Source organism: Acanthopagrus latus, chromosome 2 (genome assembly GCF_904848185.1).
Source record: "Acanthopagrus latus isolate v.2019 chromosome 2, fAcaLat1.1, whole genome shotgun sequence".
Taxonomy (NCBI): Eukaryota; Metazoa; Chordata; class Actinopteri; order Spariformes; family Sparidae; genus Acanthopagrus; species Acanthopagrus latus.
Genome location: NC_051040.1, coordinates 24041553 through 24057742, shown reverse-complemented (window position 1 = coordinate 24057742; position 16190 = coordinate 24041553). Strand labels below are relative to the sequence as shown.

General features: G+C 43.7%; 1 protein-coding gene across 3 annotated transcripts in view; it reads right to left on the bottom strand.

The window, feature by feature from the left end:
* The window catches only part of LOC119010882 (limbic system associated membrane protein), a 446072-nt gene that overhangs the window by 201185 nt on the left and 228697 nt on the right, over positions 1–16190 (bottom strand). The window contains exon 1 of one of the 3 annotated variants that reach the window (XM_037083460.1): positions 5981–6236. The exons of 1 other annotated variant lie outside the window; for it this stretch is intronic. In XM_037083460.1, the coding sequence (XP_036939355.1) occupies positions 5981–6152 (172 nt within the window). In that variant the 5' untranslated portion in view covers positions 6153–6236. Of the gene's footprint in view, positions 1–5980; positions 6237–16190 lie in introns of those variants that run through there. One more of the 3 variants, XM_037083451.1, reaches the window with a different exon arrangement.

Below are 16190 nucleotides of genomic sequence, written 5' to 3'. Positions count from 1 at the left end.
CTTATTGGTTGTCAGGACAACAGCACCACCTGAGGTCCCTTTCAGTGAGACACAACTGAATAAGGAGTACAGGATCGGGGCGAAAGAAGTAAACATAAATACATAAAATAAAACAAAAAAAAGTCAAAAAAAAGGGATGCTGTGACAAAACAAAAAAAAAGTCACCAGGAGGAATAATGATGCTGAGATCCGCCCATCCTGACCAGGACCACAGGTGGTAATCTGCACACAACGACGTGCTTTCACCCCCCTGGAGCTGAAGTCAAGCAGAAACACACATTCTCAGCGGGGATCACGGTACAGTATCCTGCTTTCATTAGTCTTCAAACAGACTGTGTGCTCACAGGTACACGATTATCTGGAGCAGAGGCTCCCAAGCATTTTCATGCCAGGAAGGGTTGCATCGGACCGTGAGCCCTCCGGTGGATAAGACTTTCTTGTGGTTAATTTTGATGGAGTGTTGGAAATTACATGACTTCAATGTGCTATTGTGTATCCAAGCAGTGAGAGCGTTTATAAAAAAAAAATAAATTAAAAAATAACCCAGGTCGCTGTACATTTTTGCAGTCTTCATGTCGTATCGCATCAATTCAAACACTTTCGAGGACACTGAACTCGCCTTTAATATCCTATTAGACTTTTTCTGACCATTCCTCCCTTTCAGAGCTAAATGAAGTGTTGAAAACGAGGGCGAGAGGAAAACAAAGGGACTCCGAAAAGCCTCTGTTGACCGTGAGCAGGGCAGAGCCCAGCGGTGAATAGCTTAACCAGACGTAATCACAGCTTGTCTAGACTGCCATGACTGCCATGAGGCTGCGGCGCGGCAGGTAATTACATCCACTTTTATAAACCCGAGCAAGGACACAAGTTCTGAAGGTGTGCGCCGCACAATTCAACAGGATTGTGAATGCAGAATGAGCTCTCTTAATTTCACCACTTGCCAATCAAGCGCCGGCTTAATAGGCCATGATCTAATGCTCATTCCACGATGTGCTTAATGAACTGCACAGTAACAATCCAGGCAGTGCATTTAGCATTTGATTTGATACAGGAAATACATTAATACTAATGTGACTCATTGTCAGTCACTGCACGGCACACTTTTTTTTCTTTTTGTTTTGTTCTGTCTCTGGGTTTATTTGGTAAATGATTTACTAATCACAAGCATAAGCCTTTAGTACTCACACTCTGCTCCTGGATACCAAAGTACAGGACATGACAGTGATACCGCATATGACTTGAATGCACAACGACTATCTTGACATTGCACAAACGCGCGTGATGATCCCTCCCTCCTCATCTCGAGGCATCGTGTGATTGTTCTGGTGGACACGCAGCGTGGAGTAATCCCGTTCTGATCACCAGCAGCCCGACTGAACCGGTGCGAGGTGATGTGGTTAAGCCTTTCTTACCAGCATCAGCAGATTTTAAGAACCAGATCGGACTCGAACGCCGTTTTTGCGGCAGCCCCTCCGGCAGCTGCAGCCTACTGTGACACATATGCTTTACCACCAGATTAGAGGGAAAATGGCAGTGCAGATGCAGCCTACGCACGGCTGAGGAGGAATAACAGCGATGTAAATTGATGTCGAGGAGTGTTTTGAGGTGCTTATGTCAGTGCATTAGTTGAGGAGCACTAAAATGTTTTCAACGAGGGCTGCTCGCAGAGCTGCTCCCCGCTTGGCCCTTAATAACCAGTGCCTGTTACCATTTCCTGAAAAGCTTCTGGAGGTTTTTAGCTATCTTGGAGATTGTGCAGTTTATGAAAAAGCATTAAGAACCACTTAAAATGGGACCACTGGGCTCTGAAGAGGAGAGACGAGGCCCTCCTTTGCATACAGATATACACAGGAATGGCTCCCACGTGGCTTTAAGCTATATTTATACTTATAAATTCTCAGAAGTCTGTCAGTGTTCTGAGAGGCCGTGTAATAAGTGGAAATCTTCCTTGTGTGGCTGACAGATGGAGGAGGGGAGGCCGAGGAAATCGCAGCGTTAACCACCCCTCACAAGAGGCCGGTGGTCCTTTTGCTCCACCCCAACACCGGAGAGCACGCCCACGCGGTTAAGTGAGTGGTGGAGGACAGAGGGGTTATTATCATGCAAGTGGGGTGCTCTCGTTGCGGCTTAGACAGCAGGACTGGTCATACATGCTGTGTGCACAAAAGGAACTATCCATACTGACCCATCCGTTTACACAACGATGCATGTAGGCGTGTAGAAACGTGGCGGGCCATTCAGTGCACCGCTGAAAGGGTTGGCCATCAGCAATGAAATCTTCTCACCGCCTTTGACTTGGAGAACCTTGACCGCGCATAAAGACTGTCTTTGCATCTCCTGCAGTCACTGCGGCGCCGCACAGAAGAGCGGAGGATCTTTTAGGGCAGCCATCGGGGCCAGAATCAGATTTATTTGACAGTCGTGCGTGCTGACACAGGGAGCTAGACTCCAGTTTTACCTTGCTCCACTTGCCACACAGCTAGAAACGAGGACAAGAGCTGAAAAAAGAGGTTGAAGATTGGTATCGGATAGAGACCGGTGGGTGGTAAAGGGCAGTGCTGTACATTAGCATGTGCAGAGAGAGATGGTGTGTAAACAGTATGGTGAAATCCCCAACCGACTGGTCTCCATGCAAGTCTGCTGTGTGTTTTGTGACAGAACGAGTAGTACAAAGAAGTAAAGAATAAATACTAGATTAATAAGTGAACCTGGGGTGGATGGATTAAGCACATTATAAGCATGTATGTAAACATTCGATACATAATAGTTGTTAGTTTCCATGATAAGTATGACAGTCGGCTACATAAAAATGGTGAGGATGCTGGTATAAAGGGAAAGGGAATTCCGACGTGCAAATGTCTCCGATATTTCTTAGCAAAACGCGACTCTGCCTGAGTAATTCTTGACACAAGGTCGGTATCAAATGGCAGCCCCTATAGAGAGATTTTATTAATACACATTACGAGGTGCCCTGGCTTCCTACCCCGTCTCATTAGTCATAATGACTGTGGCGGAGCGACTCCGCTCGGCCTCGCCGATCAAAGAGGTGGTACTGAGAGCGGCGGAAAAGAAATTCAGATGTATGACTCTGATGTGAAGTCGAAGAAATCGGCTCCTGAACCTGAACTGACCTGTTCATTTGATGTTGGCCCATTCAACATTCGCAAATATTTAAGTGGGGAATCGAGGCTTCAGTCCGTGGCATGAAAGTCAAACAGAGGCTGCTCCGTCAGAGCCTCGAAGCCTCAAACACTCAGTACATTTATACATCAAATGCATGCGAGTGATGAAGACAGTCTAGCTTCCTGCATGCTTTTTTAACATGACTACATTATGGGAACAGAGCCTAGCAGCTGGTTACAGTAGTTTAGCTCCATTGTCTAATTCAAGTGGGCTTCAGCCAGCTTTTGATGCACATTTTATATCCATTGTTCTTCTGCTGACGTCATTTGCTATCGCGTATTTCAAGTCACGCTGCTTCGCGATCAAGAAACCGTAATGTGCTGCGGCAGGATCACATCGGGAGGGCTGACTGTAGGCTTGCTTCTACATCGAGGAGTCTTGTTCAGTGTAACACATGCACTGTTAGAGTTCTGTTACACCGTACCGTGGCCTGGATTCCATCAGTGTTACGTGGATACATCGTCGCTGCCTCCATTTCATCATTTGCTGTCTCTCACCCTGCAACACTGCTGTCATCCAGACACTAGCTCATTTGCTCTGATTTGTGACTGTGAGGTATGCTCATGTCAAGGCTTTCTTGGTGGACTGTGTGGTACATTTAAAGGGGCATGCCGCTTATTTTGTGTGTATCGTGGTTCATATGACTGAGCCTGTGCAAAACAGCTGTATGACACCCTGTGTGGCTTTAATCACCACATTGTTTACAGATGATTAAATACTTTATTAACCATTTGTTGTAAAGTTGATGTTCAGAATACTTCATCTATAAACATTTGTATGGCCGTTAGAATGTCACGACTGCTGTTTATAGAACAATTGCTTAATAAATGTATTCATGTCGTTGTTTGTCAGCAGTGAAGTACCTTTGAACTAATGTTTATTTAACTATAAACCTATTATTTATTAACTATGGGTGTCACAGCTTTGTGAAGTTTGTGAAAACAACCCTGATGATGCCATTGTGATGTCATCAAAAGTGAGGGTACCTCAGCCTCTGCTGTTCGCTGTGTGGTCACATTCGCGCTGACAGATAATTCACCTCAGCCTACAACCTCTCGCTGCTCTGCTTCCCCAGCAGACACGCATCCTTGTTACTCGTTTCTGCGTGTTTGTTTGTCTGTTTGTGTCGCATTGATTCCGCTGTGTAAAACGTCCCTGGGTCTCACGAAAGGTGCTATAGAAATGAGAGCTATCATTTCCTGTTGTTATTATCCTCTGCACGTCAGGGTTCACATTGGCAGATTAAATTGAGGGTTGAGAAGTGGCACTTTTAATTGCTTGTAAACATAAGCTTTGTATGGCATATGCCTACTAAAAGCAAGCATTTTATTTGTTTTTTGTTTTTTGTTTTTTTCACAAGTGGGCAAACAAGATATGGACGGATATGTGCAAACCGAATTGTTAGGTTTGTTATTACTCTTTTTTCCCTTTCTGACCTTGCCCAAAGAAGCAGCATCAGAATTCATCGCAGAATGAGGCTGACAGTAAATCTATCGAACGCGACACTTCACATGGGCTGTCAGATAACCACGCTCACAGCGAACCCCAAAGTCTGTTCATGTAATAACGCTCCCAAGATGAAAGTACAGGACATGACAAAGTGGAGGAGGAGAAAGAATGATTTTTTTTTTTTATTTATTTAGCAATGCGACTGCGCTGTAGAAATCTGGCTGGGCAGCATAAGCGCGCTGCTGCACCGGAGCCAAATGTTTACCTCATTTTGGCAGCAGAGCCGGCATTCTGCCTGTGCGAACACGCAGGCTTTGATTTCAGGTATCGCTGCCAGCGTAAAGGTCAACAGCGAACCTCGTAGTAGCATAAGGAAAGTGGAGCACCAACTTCCAGCCGCCCAGCCACAACAATGGCAGAAATGTTGGCAGAAATGTTGGCAGAAATGTTGGCCTCGTGTTAGCGAGCTGATGGCCACTGGCTGCTTCCCCCTCTGACATGAGATAAAATGTGGAGTGCTCGATGAATTTGTCCGTCGGTATATATTGAGAGGTAATGTTGGCTGACTATCTTTGCAGCAGTGCCGTGGAGAGTTTCCAAATTTTTGCCGGCTGATTTTCTCTCTGCAGTTAATACAATTTAGAGATATGAGCCGATATGTTTCAGTAATTCCTCACTGAATATGTGTGTATTTGTGTTTTTTTTAAATTTATAATAAATGTAAATAAGCTATGGGTGGATTTTACTTGGAGATGTATTCTCCATCTTTGGGTGCAAGTTCAATACTGGCCTATATAACGCACACGGCGGAAAAGTTCCAACATCAGGCTGCCTCTGTAATCGGATTGTGATTCTTCATCTACCTCCATTGTGCACTATCTAACCTCTGCATGAAAACAAATGGAACTCTGAGATGATCGATGAGCCAGGCTCGACTCTCGGAATCCTCTTTTTTTTTTTGCGGTGTTTCGGAGCCAAATATGCTTCGTGTCAAACTCGAGTAGCATGCCCACACACACACACACACACACACACACACACACACACACACACACACACACACACACACACACACACACACACACTTACGGTAAAGTGCCTCAGCATGTGCGCGTACGGGACGAAAACACTGACACAAGAGATAAAATGAGAACGAGTTTTTCTTCTCTCTATAAGAAAAGGACCGCATGCATAATTCGCCCCGGCGTTCCCATCAAAACCTGAGTCCTGGCAGCAAAATGCATGATACGCAGGAAAAAGGATACCCAGCGATGCACTCAGCAGTATGCTGTATCACCACCGGCACACACTCACTCACACTTACACACACACACGTAACATAACCCACCTTGGCCCGATGCCTCGCTCGCATCCGTCTTTCCCTCTGTCAGCAGAAACATTACATAAGGCAAAACTTTGGCACAGAGCTTCGCGCATTGTGGACGACGTGCTGAAGTGAGAGTTCTAAGTTTAGACGGGAAAACAACACTGTGGACACTCGGATGGGTTTTAGTTTCCATCCGTTTAATTCAAACAGCAACTTTTTTCCCATCTTTTCTTTTCTTGGTGAAAGCAGCGACTTTCCAGCGCGCCAGCTGGTAAGTGGATGACCAAAATTAATTCAACACGGCGGCGGCGCACTGCATGTATAATGGCTTGTTGTGGCAACAGATGAAAGAGACAAATGATCACCTACAGCACGTGTTTTTTTTTTTTCTTCCCCTCCTCTTTTGATTAACATCTCAGTAATGTGCTCTGCATTCCCGAGGAAGCCTGTTTATACGCCTACCTGCGGAGGCTGCCAACACGCGCACTTGCACGAGAGGACGCGCAGACACACGACGCACTTCAAAAGACACATTAGGCATTAAAGGAGCACTCCAAAAGCCACCCTTTTAGGGCTCCTCTGCACAAACGTGCAACCTTGACAGAGTCGACGCCGGGCTGCGTATGAGCAGATGTCTAATTGAACTGCAGCTCTGATGCTGTTTCCTTTGTGCGAACCTGCATGCTGGTTTGCGTGTGAACTTAACAGGGCCCCGGCTGTTGAAGGGTTCTTTCATTCCCGAGACAGCGGATAGTGTGTTCCCCAGATCTATAGGCCGGCTTCTATGCCTGTCCTGTGTAATGTGGTATAATCTGAGTGGTTATTTTCCTGTCTGTTTGTATGTTCTGTCAGATAAGTATCTGTCTGTGTTCTGTGTGTGTGTGTGTGTGTGTGTGCGCGTGCCTGCTGTTTATCTCACAAACATCCATTTTCTGTTTTGTATTTGGTTTTCCTCCTCGCCTCAAACTTTCCATCTACACGTGCTCTTGCCAAAAGCCGTTATGGTCCCGAGCTGCGCTTAAAATAGTCCATGCTGCCTCACAAACCACCGACTTGGATACACTGGGGTAAAACCACATTTTACCCCAGTGTATCAAACATCTACAGAATGGTTGTAAGATTTTTACATTTTTTCTTTCTTTCTTTTTTTTTTTTTTTCTTACGAGACTGGGATTTTTATTATTATTATTGTTATCATTTTTAGATGTTCTGGCCACTTAATAATATGCCTACAGCCATTAAATGACCTGCCCAGGTTGTAAATGCACATGACATTCCAAACACATTGTCCTAAGGTATATTAAAGGAACAGTTCACCCAAACATGACAATTCAGTCACCAAACAAAAATAAATAAATAAATAAATACACATACATACATACATACATACATACATACATACATACATACATACATACATAAAGATAATTCAATAATTAGTTTGTGCACCCACTGCAGATTTTTGAATCTAGGTGGTATAAAAGCGAGGGTCAACACATATCCATTCATAACATTTCCTAGATGAGGTCATGTTCCATATAGACATGTGCTATTGAAAAGAAATGCTTACAGAAAGTATGAATAGTAAATGGCAAGAATGAAACGGATTAGCAGTGAAACAGCATCATGCTTTGATGTGGGAGGTATTTTTATCTACTATCTGTCTCAACCTCTGATTGTTTATCGCCCTCCTGCAACTGCACCACTGCATCCGCAGCGGCTCGATTTGCAATGCAAATGCCCCAGCGCCCGGTGTTTAGTAGAGCCAGTCGCACTGTGAGCCACACCACATCTGTAAATTGACATGATCTGACCTCAGCGCTCAGCACCTGTACATTATCCGTCTCCTGTACTGCAGATGATAGTGCGCAGCCTCCAGCCCCACCTCCACCCACACAACATCTCCTCAATCTTCTTGCAAAAAAAGGATTGCTTTGAGTTTGCCCCCGAGGGTCATCCCTCCTCCCGCTATTCAGTTCTATTACAGTTGGAGTTGGGGCGCTGAGAGGCTGTGGTGAGGAGGATTGGTTGGCCGCAGCTGTAATTTTCAAGGTGAAAACCTACGGGGTAACAGGATGAATTTCCTCGCACACGTATAAGGATGCACTGACGGATCGAATGAGCCTCGTCCCTGCAAACGCAAAGCAGCTGTACGACTGGATGGAGGACAAAGTCCAGGCAAAAGCGCCACGTAGCAGCCACTCTGCGCTGAAGTTGTTGTTTCTCTCATCTGTAAAATTGCGGGATGCATTTCGAGAAGTGATGGATGACTAATTAAGACTTTCAGACTGTGCACCCTCCAAATGACTCCGAGGAGTGTCTACGTACATTAAAAGCAACGATGTGAAATTGCCTCCGTCATGCATGGATTTATTCATTTTAATTACACGCTGTACACTTAAAGGGAAAATTTGAAATATCTCAAATTAGTTGCTGACGGTGATATTTGGAATGAACTGCAGATCAATTTGGACGGAGATGATCAGCAACCGATGCCAATTAACACAAATATTTTAATTAGAAAACAGCAAATATACCGAGCCTAGGAGTCGCTCAGCAAGAGGGGCTTCACCAAAGCTGACCTTTAAATTTGTTTTTTTGGAAATATAAAATTTGGAGAGTGCTTGTGTGCTATTATGACGCTGAACTGGAGTGACTTATTATTTTTTTTAAAAACATTTTTCAGATTCCTCCGAAGTGAAGCTTGGATAATGTATGTAGGAAAAGAAAAAAAAAAAGAAGAAGTTTTGTTGCTGGGGGACAATCTTTCAGGTGCAGTCTGCATCTATGCCTCAATGTTAAGCGGACACCAGTGTACAATTTAAATACCAATGTCAAGCAAAAAATTTCAGTTCTTCCTTGTTCAGACATTCCAATATGATCTCAGTAAGGCATATGCTCTCCAGCCCGAACCGTACTCTCGTACTTTCGTACTTTCGTACTTTTTGACATGTCAGATCGTCCTCTTTGTCTTTTTTCTCCACGTGTCTCAGGCGAGGGACCTGCTCCCCTCTCTGGGCATAAATGAAAGCAAACAACAGAACATAAAGGTGGACCCACTTAAACTGGTGCCCGCAGACACTGCATCAGTAGTTTATACTGTATCTCGGTTCCCATAAAAGGCATCACTGCTCCTGTCAGGGCTGTGTGCTCTGGTGCTCTCCAAGGTGCTGATCCTGCAGCCGGGAGCAGCTGACCGGACCGCTCTGTCTTCCTCACACAGAAGTGGGGAAGGTTTCTGCTGGAGGGAAGGAACAGTATTTTCCTTCTTTAATTGTTACGTTAGCCTGTTTCCTAGCATGTATACTGTTTTGCAAACCCGGACAATGTTTTGCGTTTGCTGATTCTTGAGTCCGCCTTCACGTGTCAGCACTGTTGCTTGATTGACTGATTGGTGATTGATTAAAGACCAAAAAACGAAAAACAAACATCAAAAGAACAGTGTATAAGAATACAGGCAGTTCTAATGACACGTTTGAAAAGGAGTGGGAAGAACTGTGAATTTATATATTCAATCCCCTATGTCATGCATATAATACCTAGCTCTCGCTTCTCTCTCTTAATCAAACTGAAACACACACACACACACACACACACACACACACACACACACACACACACACACACACACACACACAACCTTGTTGGCTGTACTGTTTTTGTTTTGCCAAGAGAACACGATTTCTGAATCTGTCTCATCTGTTTCCTGACTCCCACTGCACTTTGGGTCCTCACTGTTTTCTCACAGCTCCTGGTTGGAGAGAGATTTTGATCACGAGGTAATAGCTTTGTGAGTCCTTGTGGCAAATGAAACCTAATTGAAACTGAAACTCAATTAGAAAATGAAATTTACAAGTGTTTTTTTCTTTTTTTTTTTGCCAAGGAGGATGCTAAAGCTACCTTAACTTTGTGATTAAACTAACAGAAGTGAAAAGTCTGTGCTGTGACGACGTAAAGATATGAGTTCTTCCAACTTGGAGTAAGTCCTACAGAGGTGAACTCCACTGAAAATTTGAGCGCTCAAAGTTCATGTACTTGGATTTGAAAGTTTTTTCTCCACCATTTGTGTTCTACTGCAAAAAAAAAAAAAAAAAAAAAAAAAAAAAACTCTCGCTCTCATGCCTCCTGTACATCATGAAACCTGATTCAACAACCAAAACAGAGTTACACTTTTGACCGCAGCTGTTTCAGATGACAGCAAACATGTTTATCTCCCGTCCTTGATTAAGAGTAGATTGTACAACCCCTCGCTGTCAAGTACTTTTCTTCCCATTTGCATAAAAATCGGAGTGCGTTCCCAACAGATGCTGCCATCCAGGTTGATTTACTTGCAGTCCAAATTAAATACAATCTGACGTGCGATACAAAAAACAAACAAATAAACAAAACATCTAGAGCCTTTTGTGCTCCGCTCAGATGTTCCTGGGCTGCTTGTAAACCCCTCAAACACTCCCCTTGGAACTCAGTGTGGGCTAATTCACAGTGCAGATATCAGTAAATTGTATTTTCCTCCTGCAGGACCCCCCCTGCTGAGAAGGATGAATGTATCGATCCCTTGGTAGCCAGAGGTGCATCCATGAAAACGCAACTGATCTGATTTTGATAGCTTAGCAGACCCTTTTGAAGGCAGGAGGAACATCTAACAAGCACTTCAAATACATGCCAGACTCCACTGTCTGATCGCTGTCTCCATTTAGCCTGCACACTGCAGCCGCTCACTGATAATGATGTCGGTGGTCAGATACAGAAAAACAAACACAAACAAAAAAATAAAAAAATAAATAAAAATCAACCAAAAAAACACAAACATGAGCCTATTTTTACAGCCTCTAATGATCCAAAGCCTTGTGGAAGGAAACAAGGCAAGCGTCTTCGTCAAATACTGTTATTTTTGCCAAGGAGTCATATTTTTGTAAGCCTGCATGTGATTAGTAGCTGGAGAGGCTGAGAGTTCACGCTAAGAAAGGATTTAACCCATGAATAAGTGGGTAAATGTGCCGGAAGCACACACAAGAGCTTCTCAGTATGCTTTACCAAAACAAGAAAAAAAAGAAAAGAAAAGAAAAAGAAAAAGAAGATGACCCCAGACAACCACACACACACACACACACACACACACACACACACACACACACACACACACAAATCTAAATTGTTCTTTTTTCCCACACTGCCCGGTGTGCCTCTACATCTTATCTCTCCACCTCCACTCAACTTTCACTCCATCCTCCTCTACTTTCCATGCCTCTGTGCGTCTCGCTCTCTCTCTCCCGGAGATGAATAATGTAGACCCCCTCTATGTTTTGTGTGAACAGAGCAATTCCCTGGATGAGCTCCTCTCTGAGGACTGCAGAGCCACGGGCCTATCTCCGAGCCCTCCCCTCTAATCTGCATTCTCCCTCTGTTCTCCTAATTAGGGGGGCCGCGGACAAGAAGGCGCGGTAATTGCAGCCGGTTGTTGCAGATTCCTCTTCTCATTTCTCCCTCGTGACGCGTCCTTATCTCCCTCATCCCCTGCGTTTTATTTTCCTCTCCCCCCCCCAAGTCACGTTTCTTTTCATCTTTTTTCATCGTGGCCATCTCCGTTGCTCCCCCCACCCACCCTCCTGCGTTCACCGTCCTCCTCCTCGTCACCATGAACACATGTTGCCTGCGCGCTCAGAAAACAGAGGCGATGGCGGGTGGCTGAGCGGCAGAGTAAATAATTAAGGGAGGGAGAGAATGCCACGAGCCGCGAAAGTCAATAACAAGCCGGCATAAAAAGCCTGAATGACTCATTGCTCATTAGGTGTTAAAGGGAGACCGCAGCTTCATTTCTTGGGATAATAGCCTTATTTCATATCTAATAATACAGTCCAAACTGGAATCTGATCTCTCAAACCCCCCTGACAGGAATTAAACCCCCACCACCCCTCTTTCTCTCTCTGGTGAATTACAGGGTAAATGTGCACAGCAGAGGAATGACAAGCCACAGCCGGCACAATACGGCACCCGAGGGATCTTCCCCACCTCCATATATAAGCTATTCCCCACCTTCACATATAAGCTATAACACAGCTTTATAAAGCGGGGAGATGAAGCACCGCTCCCCTGTCTGTTTATACTGAGGCCTCTGGCGTCATTAAGGTAATTATCTCACAGAAGCCGACTTACTATATCATCCTAGCACCCTTATACCCCCCCCCACACACACTTTGGCTGTGTTTCGGTCAGACAGCAGCACTGTGTAATAAAAAAAACAAAATAAAAAACAAGAGGCCCCCTCATTCATTTCAGTGACACCACTGCGAAGGGGAACACAATAAAAGCAGAAAACACGGCGTCATCAGGCAAATACATTTTTTGTTGTTGTTGTTGTATCACGGTGCGTCCAGCCATGCACTGCGCCGGCCAATCCAATTTTTTTGCACACTTCATGTGTAAGACTCCTAGAAATTTGGCAGGGGAAAATGAGGACGAGATAATGTCACCGAAAGGGAACGGAAACAGCGTGGAAACATGACAGAAATTCAGAGTCCGTCTGATGTGTGAATTGAGGAACATGAAGGCTCCTTATCAGCCAATTGTGCTTTTTGTCCGTCGCCGCTTTTCGTCACGCCAGCAGAGCTGACGAGCTTCAGTCAAGTCCTTTATGCACATCATGATTGAATGTTATGTGACATTTCAGTTTGTTTTTGTCAGATTGAATTCATAAGTCTCAGTCTGACTGGAGGCCCCAGTCGTCCATGACAGTGTTATTTCAATGTGTCTTAACGTTTGTCATTCGAGCCAAAGTGACATGTCCACCATTGCTTCCATTGGTATATTTGCCTGTTGAGATGCCATTTGTTGGAGAATGCTTGAAATGCTTCATAAGCCATTGATCTGCACAGCCCGAGGTAAAAGGTTACCCAAGTTAATAATTCATATGTTAATGAATATACACATGGTTCCATACATTTGGCCCCGTGGTGTGACGCTGAACCTCTACCCGCTGATGATCTGTGGTAGCAGGTCTTAAGGGGATGAGTTGTAAACGTGTATATAAGGTAAGGCAACCTCATAAACATTTTAAACCACTGACTTTTTGTGTCTATGAAGCCATCGTCCACAACTGACTTTTATTTGAACTTTGGAAGCTTTTCATTGTGTGCTGAATGCAAAGCAGCCACAAGTAACTTTCATTCGCTGTTCGATTCTGCTGATTGAACGCCTCTTGTGGGAAAGGAAAGCGAACAAGAAAATACCAAAAAAAAAAGGGGCATGTCTTTATAATAAAGAAAAAAAACAAAAACAAAAACCAAAAAAACCAAAAAAAAAAAAAACCTGCGACTTTGCACAAAATTGCATAGCTTGAAGCCTGGCAAGATGAGTTTGCATGATCTCTAGCTACCTTGCAGGGTAAGAGTTGAAAGGTCTACACAAAAACAGCAGATGCCCCAGTTCATTTTGGTTCTGCTGGATTCTCGTGGTGGAAACTAAGAAGGTAAGAAAGCCTTGCAGAGGGACACACTTCTCATGTTTGCTTTCCTGCGCTCTGTCTTTTCAAACAACTCCGATTTTGCCAAATCATCTATTAATTGTTCTTTTTGCGACCGTTACACATTGACTTTGTGATGGATTCATGAGTAGCTGGTGAACATCAAACCTAATTCCTTAGACAAACTGAACTAAAGCCCTGAATGTGAACCAATTAGATGAAAAAACACAGACTACTGTTTTTTTTTTTTTTTTCTTTTAACTCAAATGCAGTGACATTTTTGGATGTGGATTAATGCTCAACGTGAACATCTGCTTTGTCAAGCGGAGCCTCGAAGGCAGCACCCTGCTCACTTGTTAGGTTCACAGTTTTCACAAATTCATACAAAACCCTGTCAGCTCAACCCTCACGCAACGCGGAGAGCGGAGTCTACCGGAGAAAAAAGTGTTGAGGGGACAAGACAGATGGTGTGTGACAAATTCATGACCCCGGGTGCATACACACACACACATTCACACACACCTAATAAGGAGCCAGCCAACCAGAGTGCAGCAGAGACACAAGACAGCACAAAGTTTGTCTTTTTTATATTTCATATCAATGCTGACCAGCCCACCAGTCAACCGCCCACTGTTCCAGTCGGCCTGTCTGGCCCCGGTGCCTGATTTTTGCCATGCATTCATTCCTGCAGTTTTTCATACATATAAATGACAAAAAAAAAAAAAAAAAAAGAACAGTTCCCGTGATGCATTCTTCCGTCTGCTTTTCTCAACTCTTCTCAAAAGAAAAAGAAAAAAAACAAAAAAAAAAACAAGAAACCACTCAGCTCTCTGCTCAGTCCTTACCCACACACTCATGGTTATCATACCATCTGCACTTAACCAGGAAGGATGAAAAACAAATCTGTCTCTCACCCACTGGTCAAAAGCAGGTACATTTACTTAAGTACTGTGCCTGACTACTATCTTGAGATACTTGACAATACCATGTTACTTTAATACTTTCAGAGAGACATCCTGTCCTCTTTGCATTGCATTTAGCAATATAACAACATGTAAGGTTCATCCCAATGTGTTTGTTTGTATCCAATATTTAACACTAAAAGCACAAATTGGAGAAGTTTGAAAGAAGGTATGTAGATTTATTTACTAGTTATTTGATTTTTTTATTCCTTTGTCCCACCTAAATCAACCCTGAGGTTCAGAACCACTGGACCAAGCCACCGGACTGTATATAAAGTGGTTGAAACTAGCTCAAGCGGGAGCAGCGACAACAGTGCTCTCACCACACAGGGCCCCAAAGCTCTCGCTGTCCCACTTATCTCACTACATTATATAAATTCACCACATGATGTCCTACCATTACAAGTATTTCTCACAAACTGCTCTTAATCATGTTTGATGTGAGCACGTCTGCTCCCTTTGCTCTCATCTTGAGCCACCCCCACCGCCTTAAATTGCTCTATACAGCACAGTGCTTTTCATATAGTACTTTACAACCCAACGCATAGCACACCAGCCCGGAAGACAGGAGACAAACACAAAACGACAAAGGACAAAAACAAAATGTTTCTTGAAAACCTCAGTATGTGAGAGAAATGCATCTTACAGTAGGTCTCTGCCAATGTCATACGGGGACGTGAGTTTTCAACTTTCTTTAACAAGCCACGGGATTTTGAATGAAATTCTCTTGTTAATAGAGAGCCAGCGCAGAGTGGCCGGAATGGAAAATAATGTGGTCCATCTTTTTTTCCCCTTTTAAGACCCTTTCTGCAGCATTTTGAACTAGCCGGAGATGGGATTAAAAGCCAGAGACGTGCCCAAAATACAGAGAGTGATCAAGGCAGAAGGTTTATGAAGACATGGATGACTTTCTCCAGCACTGAGGAACAGAATGCGCGGAACCTGACCCAACCTGATTTATCTGTTTATAGACTGGGTGCAAAAAGAGTACGGTGTGCGCAGATGGACGGAAATTAGAAAGGTTAAATACTGTGGTCCAAATAACATGATTCACATTGATGCACCAGAAGACGTTTGCAGCTATCATGTGTTTGTGGTCCTAAAGACAGTTGTTACTCGGTCCAACCACCAAAATCCAAATGGAGGAACTCATGAGTAGGTGAAAACACCTCTGGCTAATCAAATAATTGATATTTCTTATATCTTTTTTTATCTAAAGACACCTTCAAAGATTGTCAATCATATCAATATAATGCAGCAGTGCAGGACAGTGATCTTTCCAGAAAAAGCTAGAAATAAAACATTGTGTTTACTTTGTGACAAGATCAATGTTGACATTGAAAATCATGTTTGACATGTATCAGGGTTTCTTCTCCTTGTTGCCTGCATAGTTTTCTCCATGCAGTCTCACCAGGTGAGTTTTCAGATTTGTCGCTCTACTGCTGTACTTATTAGCTGTTCTGCAGATCTTACATATGGCCAGACTTTCGTCCAAATGGCCCTCCTTCTTATAAAATCCAAATCTCTTTCAAACTTTAGATTTCAGATTAGCTGGTGCATTGTAAACAATGTCAGAGTTGTCGGACATGCTGTTGTGGTTTTTCCCTTAGATATGCTAACGTTACTCTCGCGAGAATCTCGCATTGACCTTGAACCTTTTACGGGAGTTGAGAGATGCTCTGCAGAATTAGATACGTAACTTTAGAATCAGGCTATCGACCGGTTAATGGTAAATTTAAATCGATACAGGGGTCTGCGTATCGATGTCGCCACATCTTTAACGTTAAAAACATCTACCGATTCATATCGA